Source organism: Pipistrellus hanaki (genome assembly GCF_964339955.1).
Source record: "Pipistrellus hanaki genome assembly, chromosome: 17".
In the NCBI taxonomy this organism is placed as follows: Eukaryota; Metazoa; Chordata; class Mammalia; order Chiroptera; family Vespertilionidae; genus Pipistrellus; species Pipistrellus hanaki.
Window position 1 is genome coordinate 38,293,131 of NC_140519.1, and position 25,808 is coordinate 38,318,938.

Sequence of the window (25,808 nt, forward strand, 5' to 3'; positions counted from 1 at the left end):
AAATACTGATTACTGTATTATGCTATGAAAAATAATTATTTATTAATTCCAACTAGTATTCACTCATTCTTTCTCCCCCCCTTACCTTTTTTTAAGAAATTTTTTATTTTTATTTTTATATTTTTATTGATTTCAGAGAGTAAAGAAGAGGGAGAGAGATATATAAATATCAATGATGAGAGAGAATTATTGATCGGCTGACTCTTGCACGTCCCTTACTGGGGATCGATCCCACAACCCAGGCATGTGCCCTTGATCGGAATCCAACTGCGACCCTTTAGTCCACAGTTGGAACAATCTATCCACTGAGCCAAGCTGGCTAGGGCATCCCCTCTCTTATCTTAAGTGAATTATGGGTTCAGTTGTTTAACAAACAAGCTATCTCTTATGGGAGTTTACCTTTTAAGAGTACCTATATTCAATATCCTAAAAATATTTTTTAAATCAAAACATTTAGACATTAGAAATACCTATGACATTAACTCCAGGATCCAAATATTGCCAACAATGAAGACTTTAGTGGGTTATTTAGATCAATTGTTGCTTCTACCCCCTCTCCAACGTCCTGTTTGGACACCTGAGACAGACAAGTGCTGCTGGCCTCTTCTCCCAGGGCCACACCACAGCCACCCTCCTCCGTCTACTGCTGCCAGGTGTTCAGCAGGATGGTGACAAGAGTGGTAGGAATTTTTCCTCCTTTACCAGCTTTCCTTCTGTTGTGAGTATAGAAAACAAATGGAAAGAGAAATCAGAAGGGCAATGAGAAAGTTAGGAACAGTAAAAATATGTTCTGAGGTCAGGACAGTATATGAAAAATTATTATATTGCACACCCATTTAATGTCTACTTCCAAGTTTCTTAGTGTTTATGAAATTAACTTTTAAAAAGTAACATATAGTACAAAGGTAAATTTTACCTCACCTTTCTTCATCGTAAAGTCCTGATTAAAAACAAAATCAACAGTGATAGCTGAATTGCATTCTTTTTCCATCTGTTGCCTGTCAATTGGGTGATAGGCAGTACACGAGAGGAAGAAAGTGGAAGCAATATAGGTTCACTAGCGATGGGGTAACATGGGTGCAGACACAGTGCTGCATTGCTATTCTCATGTTTTTCCTGTTTGGTAGGATATATGTCCTTTTTCTTCTTCCTAGTTCACCTTCTCTCTTAACATTACTCTTTGGAATCTAATAACAAAAAGCTATTAAGTCTTGGGTAGAGGGGTCAGGAATGTGAAGTATAATAACTAATTTTATATTGAGTGACTTTCAAAGTATGCATTTTACAAAGTATGCATTTTACTTTACTCGTAAATCTGTTGTTATTATAATTTGTTTACAATGTGCAATTTGAATATGATCATTAATTGGGAAAATTTTGTCATAAATATTAAAGTTACAATGACATAATTTTCACTCTCAATCTAATGTTGTTTGTGTATTAATGCATTATAGAACTTAAAGAATAAGAATTGTAGAAGTATTGATAGGTTTTGTAAATTATATGATAGCCACTGGAAATAGGCAAGTTTAAAGGGCAAATGTTTCGGTTTTTTTGTGTGTGTCATGTTATTATTTCCAGTAAACATGCATTAAATGGTTAGTTTAGTTATCAAAGCATGGTATCAATGAGGTTCTTTTCATATTAATAAGCCAAATTATCAATGGGAAAAAAAGGTTCTTATACATTTAAGTCAAGTAAGTCAATTATCTTTTCTAGTCAGGTTGTTGATTACAAATGGAAATAAATAACATGATTATTTTAATTTCACCCACATAAACAATTCCTCTGTGGCCCATATTGTGACAGCATATGTATTCTCTTAATGATAAATTATCAAGAATGAAAAGATAAAATCTCAAGATGATCTTTTTCAAATTCTGAATGTTACAAAAATGTACAAGCCATAGAAACATACACAAAAAAAGTTAATTACCTCTCTCAGCACCTACAACTAGAGCTCAGGATCCCTAACTTTCAGTTCAGTCTTACCAAGGGTCCCATCTTTTGCCCCATCTGCAGAATTGTTCTGTAATGTCCTCATTAAGAGGTATAGACTTGATAAAAGGTTATATTACCAACTGAGAGGATTTTCTACTTTCAAATAGATTCTTTTTTAATGAAATATATATTGTGATTTCTTTTTTTCTGGAACAGACAACTACAAAACTTCTAGATGGCTCTCATCAGCAGCATGGATTTCTTTCTTTGACATACACAAAAGCTGTAACAAAAAATGTCCGCCACAAATTAATATCAAGGAATGAGCGAAGAAGTTTTCATAAGTTATCTGAAGGTCTAACGGATGGTTCTCCTCATTTTCTTCATGAAATTCTTCTCTCATCACAAGCGTTTGATATTGTCCTTTGTTTTCCTTTACTCAATGCCATTGCAAGTATATTTCAAGCAAAATTACCAAGGACCAAAAAAGAGAAAAGAAAATCTCCTGGTCAGCCCATGAGGACCCATACCGTGACTTCACGCAATTTACCTTTGATTTACATCAACACGAGCGTAATCAGAATTTTTGTTCCAAAAACAGAAGAAATGCAGCCACGCATTGAAGGTATTGTCTTCTGAAATTCTTTTAATCTTATTTAAATAACTTTCTTCAAGAGACCTTAGTCTTACTCCTTTCTTAAAAAAAAAAAATGGCACAGGGTTTAATTTGTAGTTTGGTGTGCTTTAGAAAGAGTAAATATGTTATAGTCATTCTACAACTGTTTCTTTAGGAGCTATGTCAGAATATTGGGTATGTTTTTTACTCTCTTAGTTACTGTAGTAAGAAATATGAAAAAAAATTTTCAGGGCTTTTGCAAGTAAAGCTTAGATTTTCTGTCCTTTGTTATAGTAAACGCAAACGTTTGCTATGATTAGTTAATTAGTAAAAAATAGCCAACACACCAAGACTCTTTGTGGCTTCTTCCAGGCACCTTGGTGCCCTCTAAAATTGTTCTAGGTTTTACAATGAAATGAATTGATAATCCTACTGCCTCCATCCACAGAGACTTTTAAATTTTAATTTCCCCCATGATATAAAAGAATGAATAACTTAAAAGAATTTTAAGTGAAATTACAACACAGTGATTAATGGTATGAACTTTGGAGTGACACAGACCTGAGTTCAAATGAACTGTGAAATTTCGAGCAGGCTAACTAAGTCCCTATATTTAACATGGTGATAGTAGTACCTAATAGTCCTTATTGATAGCTTACTTCCAAAAGATGACTACTAGAGACTGTGCATGGTGCCGTTCCATAGCGAGCTCTCAATGAAGGAAGTCTCATCAGAAGAAGGTGCTGCTCTTTCTTTGAAAGTAGGATTTTTGGAAGTCCCACATTTCACTACTGCTTATACCTTATTGGCCAAATCTTAGTCACATGACTATACCCTCTGTAAGAGAGGGTGAGAAACAATCTTTCCTAGGTGGTAGTGTGTCCGTCTAATAAGGTAGGGCTCTGTGAATTTGAGAGAGGAGAGAGAATGAATATTTGAGGGATAATTTATGCATAAGGAACAGCAAAACTCTTCCTTTTTCTCTTAGTTATTAGGAGGAAGAAATGGTCAGTGATATTATGTAACAAAGGAAAAGCACCTGGTTCCACTCTCCTTCTTGTCAGTCTAGTCTGCCTCTCATTCTGTCTCACATTAATAGGTGATTTTAATTAGGGAAGGTACTCTGCCTAAAATTCTCAATAATTAAGGTGTATTAAAAGTAATGTTTGTTTTTTTTAACATTTCTGTAAATAAAAGAGAATATTTGTACAGTTTTTTTTTTTAGTTCTTAATTAACCAAGATGTCTACTAGAGATAAATTCAGTGTGTTCTTAATACAAATCAGTTCCTATTTTTTAATTCTAACTTTTTCCTAGTGACCATCATAAAATTGATTACTTTGAGATATGAAATTATTATTGTCTGCATATGCATATTCTTTATATTCTAACTGCACTATTCAGTTGGTTTTGTTTTTTTTTTCCATCTGTTCAGAGAGTTTTTAGAAACACCTGAGCTAGTCTTTTTCTTTTTAAAAGATTTTTTTTTATTGGCTTTTAGGTAGAGAAGAAAGGATAGGGAAGGAGGGTGTGAAAGAGGGTAGGGGGTTGGGGGGGGGGAGAGAGAGTCAGAGAGAAGAGATAGAAGAGAGAGATCAATGTGAGGGGAATATTGATTGGCTGCTTCCTGCATGCCCCCTGCCAAAGATAGAGCCCACAACCCAGACATATGCCCTGACTGGGGATCGAACCTGCAACTTTCTGATGCTTGGAAATACGCCCAACTAACTGAGACACACTGGTCAGGGCTAAAGAATTAGTCTTTATCGAACAGCAAGTGACGTGAAAGACAGACTACTAACCAGAAAAGAGGCTGCATATTTATTGCAGAGGCAATGACCTTTATACTTTTTCCTTACTGTTATTCTTTATTTTATGAATACCTAATGGTTACTTAGATAATATAATTTATATGAAAGTTACATAGGTTAAAAAAAGAAATTTACCTTTTTACACAATATTTTCTGAGAACCAGTTTGAGAGTCATTATAACATTTTCTTGTAACCATAAAGAGGAACAGACATGAGATAAGAGATCAACCGAAGGACTTGTATACATGCATATAAGTACAACGAATGGACACAAAACTCAGGGGAGGGAGGGTATGTATGGGGGGGCAATGTTAAAATATGTACACAGATAATAATTTAATAAAAAAAAAAAAGAAAGGTGACTGAGATTTTCAAACCATTTTTGATTTTCCAACTGAGAATAAGGGAAAATGCTGCTAAGGAAACAGAAGTGCTTTGGCTTTGTTATTACAGAAAATGTATCATTATTTTGGGAACAGAGTCTGGAGTAGTATATTACATTTTAAAAACAGCATATTGCATAATCCCTTCACCCCTCTCAGCCAGACCCCCACCCCGCCACCTCTGACAGTTTAAGCAAAGAAATAAAAAAGAAAGACTCATGAACACAGCAGTATGATGATTGCTGGGGTGGGGGATGGGAGGGTAGGGGAAGTAAAAGGAAGTAAAGGGGGAATAAATGGTGATGAGAGGTGAATTGTATACCTGAAATCTGCATAATTTTATTAAGCAACATCATCCCAATAACTTCAATAAAAATAAAATTAAAAATACCATATTGCAGTATCTATATCTTCCATTAAAATATAATTATAGATATTTTGTTATCTGGATAAAAATAAGAATAAATAGTCTCATGATATCTCATAAAAATTCTAAAGTTTTTAAACAATTAAGGATATTGTTTTCCACAAATATTTCTCTGGCTGGTATACAAGCATTTATTTTTCTAACTAGAGTGAGTTCCTGTTATTTTCATTAACAGTAAGATATGTTAGTAAGCTTTTGTGATTTCCTGAAAACTCCTTGTAATATATACTTGATGTTCTCCATTTCATGATTTTCTAATTGTTTTTATTTGAGTGTAAGTGCCATTGAAACATCACAAAAAAAAAATTGATATTGGAGGTGAGAGGTTCGGATGAGTTGGAGAAAAATACAGGGATAATGCTCTATGAAAATATAGGGAATGGTCATGCAGCCATATCAGTAAGTAAAGCAACATATCTGACTAATGCTTTTGTGGTAACATAGAAGTGTTCAGGAATTACATATGTCCCTCAAATATACTATTAAACAGTAATCACCTAACTAAGCCTAAGATGAGGGTTTTTTTGGTGTTTTTTTTTTTCCCCTGTAATATCCCCTATACTGATTTAATTTAAGGTTTTACATCTTAATTCCACACCATAAAATATCAATATTGGTTACAAATACAAACAAAAAGAAGATAAACAAATACATGTGCTTCATCTCATTTGTTGTTTTGAAATTGGGCCTAGAGTATAAAGCAGTATCAGTATATTGCTTTTTCTAGAGGAGTTAGTCTGGGTAAGACTTTTATTTTTCATGGATTTTTTTTTAAAAAACCTGAATTTATTGGGGTGATATTGGTTAATAAAATTATATAGGTTTCAGGTACAATTTTATAATACATCATGTGTATATTGTATGTTTACCACCCCAGTCAAATCTCCTTGACTTGGATAAGACTTTTAAATAGGTGTTCAATAGTGTTGTTTATACTGATAAATAGTCCTGAATTAGATGTAGCTGTTTCTCAATCTAAGCATTTGAGCTGCACTTAAAATTTGCTCATTTTTCTTAAAATATTTTATCTATTTGATGTATTGAATACTTCTGACTCTCTTTGGTATTTGTTGGTAGAGAGGACGTTTTCATAGTGAATTGTTCCTTGCTTTTTTTTAAAATTTATATTTTATTGATTTTTTTACAGAGAGGAAGGGAGAGAGATAGAGAGCTAGAAACGTCAATGAGAGAGAAACATCGACCAGTTGCCTCCTGCACACCCCCCACCGGGGATGTGCCCGCAACCAATGTACATGCCCCTGACCAGAATCAAACCTGGGACCTTTCAGTCTGTAGACCGATGCTCTACCACTGAGCCAAACTGGTTTCGGCTGTTCCTTGCTTTTATGGCTGAATGATATTCTGTTATATGATACTAGAGGCTTGGTGCATGAATTTCATGCACCAATTGGGTCTCTGGGCCTGGCCTGTGGGATCAGGCCAAAACTAGCTCTCCAACATCACCTGAGGAGTCCTGGATTGCGAGAGGGTGCAGGCCAAGTCAAGGGACCCAGCAGTGCACAATCAGGGCCAGGGAGGGATCCTGGGAGGGTTCCAAGGAATATTCGGCCTGTCTCACTAAGTCCCAATCAGCCAGACCCCAACAGCAAGCTAACCTACTGGTCAAAGCGTCTGTCCCCTGGTGGTCAGTGCATGTCATAGCGAGCGGTTGAGTGGCCGAGCATCCTTAGCATATTATGCTTTGATTGGTTAAATGGACAACCAAGTGCTTTGCATATTAGGCTTTTATTATCTGAATATATAGAATACCACATTTTGTTTATCCATTCACCTGCTAGACACTTGGGCTGCTTCCACCTTTGGGTTAGCTCCTGTGGTGAAAACTGGCATACAATGATACGTGTAAGCCCATTTTCAGTTCTTTTGGATATATACCTCTGGGTGGATTGGCTGGGTCATACTAATTCTATGTTTAGGATTCTGTGTTTTTGAGGAACCACTGGGCTGTTTGGAAACCATTTTGACTGTGGTAGGATTTGTGATATTTTCTGAACTAAGCTAATGGTCAGGCATAGTTCAGTCAATAGTTCAGTCAAGAAGAGCAATGGGGGCTCCCTTGTGCTGAACCCCTCTGCAAGGAGCATAGGTCATAAGTTCATTCGTTAACCCTGGCTTTAGTTTTTTATCACTGAGCAGTAGTTCATTGAAACAGGTTCTGTGCTTCATTGATTTATGTACATGTCAGAAGGAATAAGAGTCTGGCTGTTTGAGAGAAGGGAGAAACAAATAAAAGCTTTATTTCTTTTTAGTGTATATGCATTTTTTGTTGTTTTGTTGTTTTTGGCTCATTGTGTTATAGCCATTAACTAATACTATATATCAAATAGTTTTGTTGTTGTAAATTTCCCATTTGCCTGCTATAACTAGGAAAATACCCAATTGATTGTAATTGCAAAATTATTTCAAGACTTTTACTATCATATTTTTCAAGCTCTCTTCCTATTTTTTTTTTAGTGCTGGTTTTGGTGGGATTTTTAAAGTCTAATTCTAAAATTAAAATGCATAAATAGCTTCTAAGTAGATACCTTGACTATCAACATATCAGAGGAAGTCTTTATATAGCCATCTTCAGAAAATACGGTTTGCCACATTCTCTGTGGACTTTTGGTAAATTTTATTATTTTGCTTATGTGAAGACTTTTAGCAATAAACGCCTTTTTAGTGGTATTTTTTATGACTTGCATGAGTATATCTATAGAATAAAATGCTAGGAAAATGATTGCTAGATCAAAGGGAATGTGCCTTTAAAATATAAAGGGATGTAAAATTGCCCTCCTAACTGGCTGTACCAGTTTATACTGTTTTCTCAATCTCATCCTAACAAAGGTTTCTCAAATGTTTTGGTCTTTTTCAGTCAAAGAGTACACTCCTTTTCTAGAAGTTGCTCATTTTTTCCTTATCAATTATAAGAGCTCTTTGTGTTAAGCCTTTTGTCTGGTCTACATTTTATTGCATACATCTTTCATTATTGTTTTATTTTTTGCCTTCTTGCCTATATGTGTGTGTATGTGTCTGTCTATACTTATGTGCATATCTATATTTACTATATCTACATGCATATATCTTACTTATTCTTATGTTTATAATTAAATATCTATCTGGTGTTATGAATTGCCAGAATATGTGCCTATCCATAAAATACAAATATAAACATGCATGCCTAAAATTCAAAAGTTTTGGCATATTATATTACATTAGATTTCTGACACTAAATTTTTATCATTGCTACTGTTAATTCAAATTATCACAGTTCACTCATGAAAATTTTTTATTGCAGCAAAATGCATATAATAAAATTTACCATTTAAACCATTTTAAAGTATAGATAAATTTTTAAATGTTTATTTTTAATAAACATTTTTATGGAATGTTAAATGTAAAATATAGAATCTGACTAAGTAAGGAAAACATGACTGAAGTAGCATATTCTTTTGAGATAAATGTGATTACTTAAATGAATCCAATAAGATTGAAGAGTCAAGATTTTTTTTTACTCCATAAAGGTTTTAAAAAGTTTTCTTGAATAATATTTTCATCAGACTAGTTAAACTAAAAGTATATTTGTAAATTATGTCTTAATAGCATAGCTAAATGGTGCTATAACATACTTCTCAGCAAAAACTATATTAAAATATATCTAAGCATGTTTTGATTGATAAACTAAAAACAACTATATTTCTCATTAATATACCTAGAAGTCATTAGGTAACACATTTATTGAACCTTCTTTCTGTCTTCAACGGCAAATATGGCAAAAACTGATAAAAGCTTTTGTTGGTAACTTTATGTAGGATTGACATTGCAGTTATGGCTTTACAGTAGTATAACATTGCACAGTGGTAAGTTCAAATACTCTTGAGACTTAAGATGTTTTATTATACTGAGTTTATGTTAAGAATCTTAAAGGAAAGTTGGTCTCCAAACTACTTTTCTTGCATGGTGGATTTAAGAAAACTTAGTTAGAAGCAACAGTCTTACTATTACCTGACAATTGCATGAAAAGTCTTCTCTTTACTTATGCTTTTGGTTATTTACATACAAGCTCATAATTTTAGAGTTGTTCACAGCTTTTTCATTTTTAATACACACTCTCTTACTCTAAGAACAGATAACATATTTTATACTTAACATTTCACATTCCACTGAATGTAAAAGTTTTTAAAGTTCATGTGTAAAATTTAGTTAATAATGATAAGAAATATATTTAACATTCTAATCTTTTATTTAAAGTAACAATATTGAAAATCTGGGTTTCAACTGGAATATTGTTTGCATTGTGTGCAGTTATTATCAAGATCTGAATCTCCAGGTGTTTGACTTGCAGCTTTAAGTTATTTATTTCAGAAGAGAGGACTGTTTCTTGGATCTAGCATGTCTTCTAGAGTGAATAGTTTCTCATGAGGCTCAATTTTTGAAATACAGTTAAAGCAATAAAGGAAGGCATTCATTTTCATGTTGAAAATGCTTCTAGAGGGAACATTTCCTCATATGGTCCAACTATTAAATGCAGGTGAAGTAAACTCAAAAAGGGAAGTTTGTTTTTTCCAACTATAAAGTAACTGAAGAAATGACTCAGGGCACTTTCTTGTATAAAAACATATTTTTGTTATTTTTTTCTTACATCTCAAAGCTACGTTTTGATTAGCTAATTACTTTCTATAATAAAATGGAATAGTTTGGTTTAGTTTGTGAATGATCTGTATTAAGTGCTTTTTTATTATAACCTCATAGTCAGTGTAATCTAGTGAGAACACTTTTGGCACCAGCAGAAACGGAGTCCTGTTCTTGGATCTGGCTTTGTATGTAACACCAAGTACGTCATTTTCCTTCCATATGCACCTCATTTTCTGCAGTGTTTCTAGTACACTTCAGACCTTCACGTGGTGGGCAGTATCTGTAGCCTGGAGAACAGTTAGCAAGTACACTAATTGCACTTTTGTGGCCTGGTCTATTCTCCAGGCTTACTATTTATTGATTTAATTGATGCCTGCTGCTTAATCAGAGGTTTTACCCACATGGAACTATTTGATAAGTTTGGCGTAAAATGCAAGATTTGTGAAATGTAAACAGTGTTCATAATATAAGGACCTATAATCAAGACAGACCTCTAGTCATTTGAAAGTAGTGCAGCTGCATGAGAAGTAGTTTTCTGTTTGATCTTTCCTCCGTGGACATTTAAAAGCACTGTCTTTATTGTGGTATACACATGCTAATATTTATTATGATAGCTCATCTTTTTCCTCCCATTTTGCTGTTCTTCCCCCACTTCCATGTTGCCACTCCCTTTATGTACATCCTAATCTGTTTCTTTTTCCCTCATTGAATATCTTTCTTCTTATTTTTTCTGATTTTCTTAATTCTGATTTTCTTTTTTAGGCTAATCTAAGTCAGACCCTACTGAGTGTACTGCTGAAGCAGCTGGAAATAATCTCTTGGGTTTTGCATTCTTTGGGCAACACAGTTTGGGAAATATGGATTGTATGCCTTTGCTGGCATGTTCTGCTCAGGATATTCCTGACGTCTTGCAGCCAGTCCTTTTCTGTTGCATTTGTGGCAGATGATAATTTCTTGAGAGAAATTATGAGTTTTAGTATGTGTTTTCTTCAAAACCCAGGAAGTTGTGTTTTGTTAACAATTTTTAAACATTTTAAAACAATTTTTTAAACATCTACTACAGTAGAATAATCTGTTGAGAAGAGGGAGTAAAAATTAATATAGATTAATAGGATAAAGAACTGCGATCCATTCCAAACAGACCTTAGAAAAGACATTGAATTAGCTGGGAATGTTTAGAAAAATCGTTGAACTTTATAGGATGAAAGCATATAATAAAATATTGTTTTAGAAGGAGAGCATCAAAGTTGATTTGTCCTTTTACCTTTTATAGGTTTCAGAGATTTCTTACCTTTGCTTTAGTTTCCACTAGGAGGTAGAACTTTTACAAATTTGTGAAATTGCTCTTTTTCATGCAATTTCACAGTAGAAGTATAAAAATTTTAAGGTATCTAGAATAATAAGTTGAAATGGTTGATTTCTTTCTTCAGCATTGCAGCCACTGTATTTCTTTGGGATTTTCTGACATTTTACAGCTCATCTTTTGGTATACCTTGTGTGTGTGTAGATACTATTACTCATGTACATTTAAATGCATCGAGCATTTGTTACTGTGTGGTGTCTTTCAATATGTTTGTAGACAATAACAGAGTGTTAAAAAGCCCAGGGCTGAACATCACTTGGGAGTAGTAAGATGCAGATTTAGTTTAAGATTATGAAATTTAGGTAAACATACTGTTTCAGTACCGCTTGTATATGTTTAATATCATATGTCTTAATGTTGGGGTGGATTTGTTTTCTTCTGTCATTATCGTGTATAACAGAAAACTACTTAATGGGATATAAAGGAAATAGTTACGAAACATCAAATACTTTTAAACCTAATTTTTTTTCTGTCCTCATTTGTTGGTCTTATTTTAATGTTTCTACACCTTCACTCAGAGATTCCTCCCTGTTGGAGATCCATGGGTAGGGCCCCATCTGTCATAGGGTTTCAACTTCAGACACGCTCTGTTGCTTTTCTAAGAAAATGCATTCCATTCATGCAGCACCCATGAAGGCTCTTTCCAAGTTTGTCATTAAAAACAAACAAATTGTTTTCGCCAAAAAATAAAAAGATTCGCCCTTATGCACGGATCCATTGTATGCCCCATAAATCTATTTCTTTTGTTACAGTTAATCAGGCAGCAAAAGAAGACACCCTGGTTTTGAAGATTGGCTCTGTCGCTATGGCTCCCCAGGCGGACAATCCCCTCGGCAGATCTGTCCTCAGGAAAGACATTTACCAGTAAGTTTATTTTCCTATGTTCAGTCTTGCAGCATTTTCATCCTGCGAAGAAGTACACTGATCAATAAAACTTGCTTGGTGTGGCCTGTAGAAATACTTTTCATTTGGGATCTTTTGATATTTAAAACCAGGTTTTTCTGATTTTCTTCAGTTGTGGGTTTTTAAATTCATTCAGACAAATCAAGTATTTCTGTGAAGTGTTGATGAATAACAGAATGTAAGTACCAAGTCACTATAAAAACCGAAGAAGCGCAGTTTGGAAAATTCAAGCAGACTTTAAAACTTGACCAAATTTCTGATCATATAAGAAAATGAGGTCTCCTCTAGAACAAACCCAGTTGTAGTCATACTGTATAAAATTGAAGAAGCATTTTTTAATTTAACTATAAGCAATTATTTGAAATGTAGGACTATGGATGTCATATGGATCAAAGCTGTAAAAAAAGCCAAGTTCTAAAGAGAAATTTCACAGTAAACACTTTCTGTGAAAAGGCTATGCTCTGGATTTTGTCGCCGAGTATTTGCAAACCACACCAAGCATATATGGACAACTAAACTGGTGAACATATGTAATCAACATGATAAAAATAATATATCATTCGGACTGAGGTTGGCACTGCTGCCAGACATAAAAGTGCAGTTGCAAATAAACCGAGCAAGACAAGTCACAGAAATGCAGATGAACAAGTGTCTTAGTCTTCCTGCTGGTCTGTTTTTCAGATGTCTGCCTCACTCTTTTGAAAAATGAATTTCTACTATTCTCCTAAACATTACTACTGCTAGGAAAAGGTTCTCAGGTTTGTAATGCATTTACCTGCTACCTACGGGGCTAAAGCCACTTTAAGTGGGGGATTTTATTTCCTCAAATTTGTCTGTAATGAGAGTTGATTTTTTTTTTTTGAATGACATATCATTTTTTCTTGCATTAATTTTTTTTTGTTAGCTTAAAGTATTTGTTCCTTAAATAAGTTTTTATTTTGCTAGCTTATGTAAAACCTCATGATGTCAGAACTAAAAAAGGCTTTAGGAATTATCTAATTCAAACTTTATAGATTAGGAAACAGAAGACACAAAAGAATAGTTGTCTCTAGACAAATATTGATAGAGCCAACATCACAGCTCATATTTTTAGAGTCCCTCAGTATCTAGGAAAATGATTAAGTAGAATCCTTTCTGGATGAAGATAATTGGATTTTCTAACATGTAGAAGTTCTTTCAGGTGTATTTATCTTTTCTTTTCACTTTGTAAGTAAGTGGTTCTCAAAACAAGCCCTACTTTACTTTTGGTTAAATATGTTTCCCATTAAAAGACCCTTCCTTTCACCATCAATGAAGTGAACTCCGGTGATACTCCTTTCCTCCTCTGCTCTTTGCTCCTGCCCTTCAGCCTCCCTCTGTGCGACGTGGCTTTCAGATTCCTGCTCCCTTTGTCTGTCTTGGACTTTTTCTCAGTCTCCTTCCATGTTTCCTTTCCCTACTTTCTCCATACCCAGTTTTTCCTCACCTTGCTGTATCTTTCTTTATTCTTTACCTTTTCACTTTCTGTGTTTTTCTTTCTTTCCTTTACCTTTCCCCTTCTTTTCCTTCTTCATTGCCATTCCTGTTTTGCTACCTTGTTGGATATGTTTTATAGAATATAGAAATATAATGCCAAAAAATAAATTGTCAAAAAAATGTATTACCTCTTTAGAACTTCAGTGTCTCACATAAAATACAAAAACAAACAAAAAAAAAATACACAAAAGTACATGCTAGGTATTTAATGTTTATAAAATAAATTCTCTTACTTTCTTTTTTATAATTGACAAAACCAAGAAAGAGAATTTTTACATATTTTGCCAAAGGCATATACTAGTATCTTAGCTAATGACAGAGTATTTCAGAATCTATTTTTTACTAATTTCTTTCAGAATTCTTTTTGAATTCATTTTTCTATTATTTAGTCCCTCCCCCCCCCCCTTATAAAATTTAGTTATTTTTCTCTCTTGCTCCTTTTCCATATGATTTTACTTCCTCTTTCTTTTAATCTGCTCTTGGTGTTATTTCTTTCTGTCTTGGTTTTTCTAACTTCCTCAACCTGTTAATGGCATCTGTCAAAACTCACAGCTAACATAGTTGATGGTGAAAGATTGGATACCTTCCTCTTAAGATCAGGAACAAGACAGGGATAGCTGCTCTCCCCGCTTCTATTCAGCATTATACTGGAGGTTCCAGCCAGGGCAGTGAGGCAAGAAATGAAATAAAAGGCACCCAGATTGTAAGGAAGAAATAAAACTATGTCTTTTTGTAGAGATGTGACTTCACAAATAGAAAAATTTAAGGAATTCACTGAAAACTATTGGGCAAATAAACAAGTTCAACAAAGTTGAGGGATAAATCAAATGTAAAAAAAAATAAGATCAGAATAGCAGTGAGCTATGAACAATCTAAAAGTGAAATTAATGTAATAATTTTATTTATGATAACATACAAAAAGAAATACCCATGAATAAATTTACCAAAGTATTGTGAAATTATACTTGGAACTACAAAAGTTTGTTCCAAGAAACTAAAGAATATTGTGTGTGTGTGTGTGTGTGTGTGTGTTGAAGATTATTTCTATTTGAGAAGCCATAGTTGAGAAGACAGTGTTGGTAGATGTCAGAACTTCTCTAAATCATGTACAGACTGATCACAATGCCAATCAAAATTCCAGCCTAGCTTCTTTGTGGAAATTGACAAGTTGATCCTAGAATTCAGATGGAAATTATTCATATGGAAATTTAAGGGACCCAGAATAGCATAAACAATCTTGGAAAAGAAGAACAAAGTTGGAAGACTCATACTTTCTGATTTCAAAATGTATGACAAAACAAAAGTAATTAAGATATTGGAAAACTGGTATGAGGATAGACATAAAGGACAATGAATAGAATTGATAATCCAATTAACTATCAAATTTATAATCAATTGGTTTTTGATAAAGGAGGCAATATAATCAATGATAAAGAAGAATAGTCTTTTCAATAAACGGTGCTCAGTCTATTGCATAGATGATACCATACTCAAAAACGAACTAAAAATGGAGAGCTACAATTCTGAAACTTCCAAAATAAAACATAGGAGTAAATCTTTGTGACCATGGGCTGTATTACTGTTTCTTAAAAATGACACCAAAAGCACAGGAGAAAATAGGAAAAATAGATAAATTGGACTCCATCAAAATTATAAAACTTTTATGCTGCAAACAACTCTTAAGAAATTGACAATGCACAGAATGAGAGAAAATATTTACAAATCACGTATCAAGAAACATGTAATCAGAATATAAGAACTTTTAACTCAATAATAGAAATGTGATCCAGTTTTTAAAATGGGCAAAGAATTTGAATAGATATATATATTCAAAGAAGATATAAACATGGCCAGTAAGCGTGTGTGAAGATGTTCAACCCAATTAGTCAGTAGGGAAATGCAAGTCAAAATTACACCCAGTAGAGTGCCTATAATAAAAAAGATAACAGATGTGGAGAAATTGGAACCCTCAGACATTTCTAGTGAGAAGGTAAAACGGTGCAGCTGCTGCGGAAAACTGTTTGGCAATTCTTCACAAGTTTAAACATAGAGTTACCATATGATGCAGCAATTCTACTCCTAGGTATGTACCCAAGAGAATTGAAAACATATGTCCACATAAAAGCATGCACAGCAATGTTTATAGCAGCACTATTAATAATAACCAAAAGTAGAAACTACTCAGAGGTTAATCAACTGACGAAGGGCTAAACAAAATGTGGTATATTCATACATTAGAATAATATTCTGACATAGAAAGGAATGGATTGTATGTTATAACATGGATCAACCTTGGAAACATGCAAACTGAAAGAAGCCAGACGCAGAAAGCCACACATTATATGGTTCCATTTATGCAAACGGTCCGCAATAGACAAATCCAGAGAGACAGAACGTAGAATAGTGATTGCTAGGAGGGGAGAGAGGATGACTGCTAATGGGCATAGGATTTCTTTTGGGGGTGAGAAAATCGCTCTGGCATTAGGTGGTAGTGAAGTACACTGGGATGCACATGTAATGCTTATCAATAAATGCTGTACATTGAGCACAATGAGAGTATACCAAAAACACTGAATTACTCATCTCAAAAAGGTCTTTTTTATGGATGATCAATTATATTTTAGTACAGCTGATTAAAAAAAATATACATCAAAATTGATGTTACAAAAAGACCTAGAGAAATTAAATTCCACAGAGAAATACTTTTTTTTTTTTTTTTTTTTTTTTTAGGGGAGGCTTGGTGCTCTTTTTAAAGTCTGGAATTTTTTGCCTTGTCTGGCTCTAAGCTGAGGGATTTTGTTGTGGAAATAGAAGGCAAATGACATTTCTCAGTCCTGAGGTCTAGAGTGACATGTTGGGACCTGGAGGGAGGCCTTGTCCAGTTAGCCCTCATCGTGCTTCCTTTATCTGAATGTTGGGTGGGGAGAGGACCCTGGCAAGAAGAACATGAGTTTCTCAACGTTTCACTTTCCTAAGAAGACAAAGCCATGGTAGAGACACATTGTTCATTACAGTAGCCGGAGACTACATGTGGCTATTCTGCTTTTGAAATGTGCCTCCTCCAAATTGAGAAATTTTGGAAGTATAAAATATATACAAGGTTTTGATCGATTAAGAAGAAAACGAAGTAAAATATGTCATTTAAAATCTTTATATGGCTTATACATGTGATGACAATATTTTAGATATATTGAGTTAACTGTATCATTACAACTATATTCCACCTTTCTCTAGAAATCTTTCTCTCATTGTGGCTACTGGCAAATGTTTATTTGTTTAGGAGGCCCACATTTGTGGTTTGCCTTATATTTCCAATGAGCAGTGCAGCACTGTTAAGAGAGGCCCTTGAGAAGTTTGAAGTCAAAGGTGAATTGAGTTTAAAGTTGCAAATCCAGCCAGTACAGAAGAGACATATTTCCTTTGGAGAAACCACACAGTAAGACTGGCATACTGAAGATTTTACATTTGAAGATGAGGAAATTTCTAGGGAACATGGAACCATTCTTCAGATCCTATGGTGTCACAGGGAGTAACTTTATTCCTTTTGAAGCTAAGAATAGAACTAGGATTGTTAAATTAGTGGATATCATAACAACACCAGTTAGAGCTCAATAGAATGAAGATCTTTCATTCGATAATAAATGGGGCTATTTGTTTATTAGTCTTTATTTAACAAATACTCATTGGGAGCCTACTGTGCGTGAGGCGCTGTTTTAGGTATTGGGTGTAATATTAGTGAACAAAACAAAGAAAATTTCCTGCTCTCATGGAGTGTGCTTTTAATGAGGGTAAAGACCATGACAAATTAATAAATAAGTATTCTGGTATATTAGAATATCTTAAGTATTAGAGAGGCAACACAGCAGGGAGGAGATGGGAAGTGGCAGTTAGAGGTGGACAACAGGCCTAATCAGAGAGGATCCTGGGCAGGAGTGTGCAGAAGAAGCTGGTAGCAGCCAAGCAGCCATGTGCCTGGGAGCTAATGGGCTGTGAGGTAGGCAGGGAAGAGCTTACAGGCCATTCTGAGGGGTAGGCTGCTGCTTTGAGGGAGATGTATGTAGTTGTGGGGTAAACTGAATTTTTGAAATAATTCTTTTGTTTACCAAACATCTACCTGCAGAAATGAAGGGATCGCCAGCAGGGACTAAAGTTAACCTGAGAAAAGAAGGGAATTATTCATTTAAAAACACAGGGAGTGACTGGTCATTGAAACACGTGGAAGTGTGCTACTGTGTTCCAAAGAGTCATGTTAAGGATTAGGTAACTGAATATGTGATATGAAGTGCTTTTGATTATTGAGGTGTTGCCTTTGTTTTATTAGCTGAGAAGCCCTCACAGGGATTGATCAGAGAAGTGACTTCATTTATATGTGAGCGGATAATTCAGGCCAATATGTGAAAAAAGACTGCAGGCAGGGAAGGCAAGGTTTTGTTACTTGCAATATCTTGGCAAGAGATGATGGTGGCTTGGCCCAGGGCAGTGGCTGTGGAGGTGGTGAGAAGTGGTCAGGTTCTCGAGCTGTTTTAGAGGTAAAGACTTCAGGAAAAATTGCAGATGGGTTGCACATGGGATTTGACACAAAGAAAATAAGGATAATTCAGTTGTATGGCCTAAGCCAGTGGTCGGCAAACTGATTAGTCAACAGAGCCGCAGTTTGCCGACCACTGGCCTCAGCAACTGGAAGGATGAGATTGGTTAACTGAGGGAAGGGAAACTGTGGCAGGATATGGTTTGGGGCTGGTGGAGGTCAGGAATTTATTTTTTAAAATGTTGACTCTTTCAGAAGGTATTGCGCTCCCCATCACTAATGTTGCAGAGACCAATCAAGAAGGCCACATAGGAAGTTTTGATGTATGTTGAATGAGGCCATGCTTCTGAAATTTAATGTGCATACAAAACACCTGTAGATCTTTGTAAAATGCAGGTTTTGGCTTGGGAAGTCTGGGATGAGGCCTAAAATGCCACATTTCCACACGCCCAACCTGAGTGTGGGGTATGACCCTGACATTTTGTGGTTCTGAGGTGCTGCTTCAAGGACCAGATCAGATCAGTGGTTCCCAACCTTTTGTAAAGAGAGGATTTTTTAAAAATATATACTTTTAATAAATGCCAGTGATTTTTAATGCTCCATGTGCAAATATTGTGAAAGGCTCAAAAAGTGAGTGCCCTCAGGCTCTCCTACTCTCTACCACTGCCCTCAGTTCAGTCCTTAACTTCAGAATTTTCAGTTGACAGCAGTTGTTAATTTTCGGAATCTATAATTCAGGAAATATAGAATGACAAGGCTTCTATTAACTTGCACCTCACTTGAAATTGCACTTTATTACTCTCAAAAGCATCTGAACCACCAGAAAACAACTTATATAATGTATTACTTATTAAGTGTTCATGTTCAGCTGTCTATCCTCTTGAGCCCCTCCCTTAACCTTGTACCCTCTTGTACTGCCTCTTTTTGCCTACTGACCCACTGGCCTTCTGCTACTCCTGGACCAGAGGATCTGGGATTCTCCTGTTCTGTGATGTGTTCCACCATTTCCCTGACTTATTCGTGGTCCTGAAGCATAGTCTGGCCTGATGGTTTTTCTTTTATCTTTGACAATCCTTATGCCTAAGTGATAATTAAGATTTTTTTTTTCTCAAATGAGAAACAGAGAGTTATAAAGGCAGACATTTGCTAATTCTTTTTAGTGCATTCAGTACTTAATAGATTTGAATCTAGTACTGGATTTACAACAGAGCAGTCACTCTCAGAGGGAATGCATAGATGGGAAGAGGTCAACCAAAGAGCTTGTATGCATATTTATGTAATCCATGGACACAGACAGTAGTGTGGTAAAGGTGGGGAGGGGGCACTAGAAGGGGTCAGTGGGGATACAGGGGAACATACGTAGTATTTTGAACAATAAAGATTAAAAAATAAATAAAATAAAAGCACACACACACACACACACGCACTCACGCATGCATGCACACACAGCCCACATTATTGTACCTGAGAACTTATAAAAGGAAAACTGTTCCTTTCAGTGAAATAGCTACTAGAGTGGTCAGTAAAGAACAAATATATCAGTATCAATAGGAAATTGAAATTATTGTTCTTTGTTAGAATGCAAATTATAAAGACATAAGTGATTCACAATTCAACACTACTGTGTGGATTAAAAGATTGTAGGCATTTTAGCTTTAATGTACCATTTTGAAACATCACTTGAGGATAGCAGCTCTCTATTCAACATCTGTCATAGTGCTTAATTTTTAACATGACAAAATCTCTTTCATCCTAATATGTATCTTCTCCATGATCTGACCTACACATATACTACTAATTGCTTTTTAATGTAAGATGCTTATTCGTATTAAACATTTTAGTATGTTCTTTTTTGTGGTCCTAGTTTATGCATGCAGTTTCACCTTTCTTGGAATACAGCTTCTTCCAGCTCAGCCTTTCAAATAGTTTTGGTTATAAAAGCTGTATATTGGGTAAGGCTTTGGATCCTTTAAAAACCTTTTTCTTTGGTGTTCAAAATCATTAAATATTTCTTAAGAATCACTCCTGTCTTGTAATGTCTCACTTATGTCCTCTCTTTTTAAAGCTTTTCGTGAGCATTTTACCTAGAAGGAATTTCCCCTTTCTTTGGCCTTCTATTCTGCAATTATAATATGAGTAGCATACTAGTAGTAGCAGCAGTGATATCTAAGATCTATTTGAGAGCTTCTTTGTGTCAGGGATTATACTTGATGCTTTCAATGCAATGCTTACTTCACAATAAGCATGAAAGTCAGATATTATGATTATCTGTATTTTAGAAACAAAAAATGGAGCCTTAGACATTAAATAATTTATCCTGGGTCAGATCCCATTGCCCATGCTCTTTACCACTACTTGCTGCTAGTGATTCAGTTTCTAGTAAGACAGACTGGTTTTAATTTAATTTATATGACATTAAGTTTGAAACTGTTTTGAAGTTTCACATTTATATTCTATTAAAATTTTATTGTTGTCGTGATATGTATGTTTTGGGCAACATTTTTAAGAGTGAATAAGTTGAAAAAACTATTATGTACCAATTTTGCATTTTCCTTAGGTTCCTTAAAACATTCCAGTCTAGTTGGACTTAATATTATGGATATTAGAGATATAATTTATAGTGAAAACTCTTACAACCCTAATGTTTGAGTTCTCTGGCCCTTGATGATATTGAACATACAGTTTATTTAAAAATTTTTTTGATCACATTATACTTACTACTGCATTTGATCTAGAGAAAATTACTACTACTTAGCTAATGACTTTAATTGTCATCAAACTTTTTTTCACATCTATTATGACTGAAGTGGGTCACGACCAGATATAAATATTAACGTAGATTATCTGATTAATAGTCAGAACTTTTTTTATTTTGTAAGATATTTTAAATTATAAAACATAAATATTTACAAATCTTTGTTTTTACATTAGTATAATTTAATTATTACTATAGTTTTATCTCAGAATTATGAAAAAAGGAGATAAATGCAAGCTTTTTTTCTTCCCAGAATATACTTATATATATTTTTTTCTCTAAATTGTGTTGAAGAAAATATTGATTTTATTAATTTAAAACGACTATGTACTATTTGTTCACATGTATTTTTCATACACCAGAATTAAATCAAAGTTGAATAAGTATGTCATGAAGAATATTTCTTATAATTTGGGCTTTCTTTTCCTAATCATATGTAATTGAGAAATATTGTGTACAAGCTACATATTTGAAAACAAGGCTTATAGTAAGATATATAAATTTAGAAGTCATTTAAGATTATATGTTGACTCCCTATATCTGTTATATTATTTACATATTCACAGAATCTTTTAATACCTACTCTAAAAGTTTTAAAAAATAAACTAGTGATTGTGACAATAAAACTTATTTCATACTTTTCCCCCCAAAATATTTTACTTGTTAAAATAATTTAAAAATATTTACAACAGAATGTTTTTCTTTTGTAGTATTTTTAATTACAAAGTTTCTTAACTTTCATCTTTTACTTGAGAGAACTATATGCTTTTTTTAATTGGATATTTGTGAACTTCTGCATAAAGCTTTGGCTCATGCCATAAATATTTGTGGGTCTTCTGATGTCCCTTCTGGGATTTTATCTGTGACTAATTTATCCCATAGCTCCTTATAAACTTTGTCAGTTGTTGAATTTTTCAACCACTTCTTTTTTGCAGACATTTGCTAATCCTTTTTAGTGCATTCAGTACTTAATATATATTAATCTAGTATTGGGTTTCAGTTTCCATAGGGAATTTTATTCTCTTAAATATTGTTTATAAGCATTATATGAAAAATTCATAGTAATTTTGCCAAATATATAAATATATTTTTTAAAAATAAGTTTTTTGACAGGTATACCTTGCTGTGGCAGTTTAATTCATGGGGTTTTATCTTTAATGAATTATAAAAGTTAGGGGAGCTGATTTATTTTTACTCTTAGAAGACTGTTCTTCTTTTGTAGTATTTTTAATGACAAAGTTAGCTTTTAACTGAATTAACTTAAATTTTGCATCTCATTTTACATGTCTATTTAAACAATATATGTAGGCTCACACAATTGTTAATTGAAGCGTATGATCAATAGAAATTCATAGATGAGATTAATGTTCTTTCATAGATGAGTTTAACATTGGCACCCAGATACACTGTAAAAATTAAAATCCAAATATCTCCATAATATTGTGCCTTCCTCTTCCAACCTTTAATTGCTTCCTGATTTTCTTTAAATATATATATGTTCTCAAACAAGCATTGTGTTGGTTTTTGGCAAGGTATATTTCATATCTAGTGACGTTAGGCTCCTAATCCTATAATGCTTAGTCTTGGTTTCAAATAACTCCCTTTTAGTAAATCAGAGAGATTGGGATAGTAGGTATTTAGAGTAACTTGCCTAAAAGCTTTGTTTGGAAATACTATTGGCAGACTTTTAGTCCCTGTCATGTTCTTCAGCTGATCTAGTGTGAAGGCTTTGGACTTATATTTGGCGCTCACCAAAGTAACTGCGTCTTTTGTGGCTTCCTGTAGCAGGATGTAGGTTTCCATGAATGTGCTTCTATTTGCTGCCAAAAGCTACCTCAATAACAGTGTTGAAAATGACTATAACTCCTACTGTCATAAATTTTGGAATGTTATCTTAAATGTATTTAACCCTTTTTATTGATATTTTTGATACTTTCCTCTAGAAATTCATGTTGGAAAGAAGCTAAAGAATAATAGAGAATGTTTGGATTCCACATCATAACAGCTTTTTACTATTAACTTTGAAAATCTTATATTCTTTCAAATACATTCCAGTTATACAAAACACACTGCATATATAGTGTCTTATGCCTTTCTGATTTTGTATATTGATTGAAATACCAGCATTATCATGTGAAATTATTATCCAAACACCAGTGGTCTTGGATGAGAGAAAGCATATTATACTTTAAGATACATCTCCAAGGTTTCTGGAATATGATGTGTCTTCACCAGGACTGCTGGCATATAAAACAGAGCTTTTAAAAATAGTGAAACATTGTTTTACTCTTTAAGTGTCTGACATTTTTGTCACTAATAACAGGATTGAGTATTGTAACTAAAGAGTACCCTGCATGTTTATTCCTATAGTTATTCCTATAATGTTCCCTACCCATTATCTTAAAAGGAATAAACAATTGAGATGATAGAAAGATGGATGGATGGATGGATGGATGGATGGATGGTAAGTAGATAGACATTTGACCTGCTTTGACTTTAGAAAACCTGTAAATGTGAGCTGTAGTGTTGGCTTTGTAATTACTATCTGTGGAAGACCCATTTCATCCTGTGTCTGTTTTCAGTCAAGTTGTTCTTATCCTCTCTGCAAACATAGACGCTAATTAGAACGCAAGTTGGCAAGTAAGCATGTATCATTCATATAATATGTATTAATTATAAATACCTCTACTCATTTAATAATTAACTCTGAACATTGTGTAAGAGCTCTTGCTAACAACTAATAAGATAGCTACTTTTCAAATATTCTTATAATTTTCATAAGAACAATTAAATTATTATTTCCTAAAGAACCAAATTAAATAATTATTGAATATGCATAGTTTGTTTCTTATTTTATTTGGTGTCCTCTGAGGTCATTGTCCTAAAATAGAACAATTTTACCAGTTTTATGTACTAGAAGCATTTAGCCTCTGTTTGGAGACCATGCATTTTCTATGAAGACAGGTGTTTCCTCAGTCTGAAATACCTCCTTGCCCATCCTTATTAACATTAAGCTTTGAGCAGAAACTAAATACCTGAAAATCATTGCACATTAATAAAGGTAATAAAAATACAAATGTGATTGCAAAAATAGATAAAAATAGAATAAGCACATATTTAATTTTTTTCTGATTTGTACTTTTTCATATTTATATTTTAATGAGCTTTAACTTCCATACAGGGAAGTGTAGTAATCATTTGTGAACAGCCCGATGAACTTTTACGTGAGGATATAGCCATGTTACCACCACCAGCATCCCATAAATCTGTCTTTCCAGGCCCACCAGTTCCCTGCACTACAGAGTCATCCAGTGTTCTGAGCTCTATAAACATAGATTAGTTTTGACATAGCTAAATGTAAAAATGAATTTTTAAATTGTGAAACTTTTTCTCAGCATAATCCATTATATGTAAGTTTATTTGACTCGGTTTCTGAGCCAATGTGGAATCTTACAATTCAAAATACAAATGATTTTGATCAGAATTAAAGTGCAATTTTTAAGTTCAGTTGTTATGCGTTAATATCAAATAGTATATTCATCCACTATATTTTCCATGTAAATCACTAATGAATAGAAGCGAAAAATAAAAACTATGTATATAAATATTAAAAAATTTATTAATAAACATCTGCACTCATTAATCAAATTCCTAGGATACATCTTAATAACTGATTATAATGTGGGCTTTTAAACCAATTTCTATGAATTTTATTTGCTGTTACTGTTAGTTCGTGCACATTGTCATGTGCTTGTGTGTGTGGCATTTACATGTCTTAGAATACATAGCTTCTCTCAAAAGGGAAGTAATGCTTTGTATTCCAGGACTCCAGTGTCGTCTAACTGAACTGAAGGTCGTCCAGGTATGGGTTTGATAAACTGACACAACAGTGAAAAGAATTCCTGTCCCATGTCAGCTTATCAAACACACTGTGGACAGCATGTCTTGGGCATTTGAATACATTTCCAGTCATTTAAGTTCTGAATAGAAATGACGAAGCTTGTGTTCAGTGAAACACAACCTCAGTATTTCCAGGTGGTTTTAAAGAACACCTGTTAAAACTGAGGTATAGTACCACTAAACTTGAAGAATTACCCACAAACTAGAAAAAAAACACACATAGTTAGAGAAGTGCAATGTCATTTGTTCAATTTAGGGTTGGGAATAGATGTTAATGAAATACACAGTAATGACTTAATACCCTGTTATTCCGGTCAAGAGTTGCAAAGTGTGCTGTAAACATTTATATTGTGGAAAAAGACACTAAAATCAACTATGTTTTTTATTTCTTTTTCTATCCTAGTTTATATCACAATCAGTAACCCCCCTAGGAAAGTTATCTTTCAATCTGAATCGCTCACTAATTTTTCCAACTTCACTTAATTATTTTATTGAAAACGTTCATCTTCTGGAATTTAGCCACCTTCATTTTGAATATTAACCTGAATCATTTGTAAATTTTTGAGATTAAGTTTGAGAATATTAAAAAAAAAAAAAGATTATTTAAAAACTTATTCTTAGTGCTATAATTATATTCTGATGAAAAGCTAACTTAAAAGGTGATGTAGGCGAAAACATGTTTACTCATACAATAGTTAACTGTTTTTACATATATTAATAACAAAATAGTTCAATTTATAACATTATGGGTGAATTTTCCCAATATTATATCACCCACAGTGTGAAAGCATAGTTTCCAGGTTTACTTACTATCCCCTTTTAACCCTTCGAAGAAGAGGTATCACCGTGCGGTCCCAGTGCCTCATCAGCGGAGCCCCGTCTCCGTGTGGCAGGTAGAAGCTGTGCAGCAGAGCCCAGCAAGCTGCTCTCCTCCTTGGAGAACATCGCAGTATCTTAGAGCTTTTTTTAACGAGGGACTATTTTTAAATGTGCCTGGTCACCTCAAAGGATATGTAGGGCATTTCCTGCCC

At 34.0% G+C, this 25,808-nt stretch overlaps 1 protein-coding gene across 6 annotated transcripts in view; it reads left to right on the forward strand.

Annotated features, from left to right (window-relative positions):
• VPS13B (vacuolar protein sorting 13 homolog B) overlaps positions 1 to 25,808 on the forward strand; it is a 522,947-nt gene that overhangs the window by 249,807 nt on the left and 247,332 nt on the right. For all 6 annotated transcript variants that reach the window (XR_014793185.1, XM_084864486.1, XM_084864483.1 and 3 more), the window contains 2 exons: positions 2,158 to 2,566; positions 11,929 to 12,040. Coding sequence is in view for 5 of the 6 variants with exons in the window: in XM_084864486.1 (XP_084720612.1) it covers positions 2,158 to 2,566; positions 11,929 to 12,040 (521 nt within the window). In the remaining variant the exon portion in view is untranslated. Of the gene's footprint in view, positions 1 to 2,157; positions 2,567 to 11,928; positions 12,041 to 25,808 lie in introns of those variants that run through there.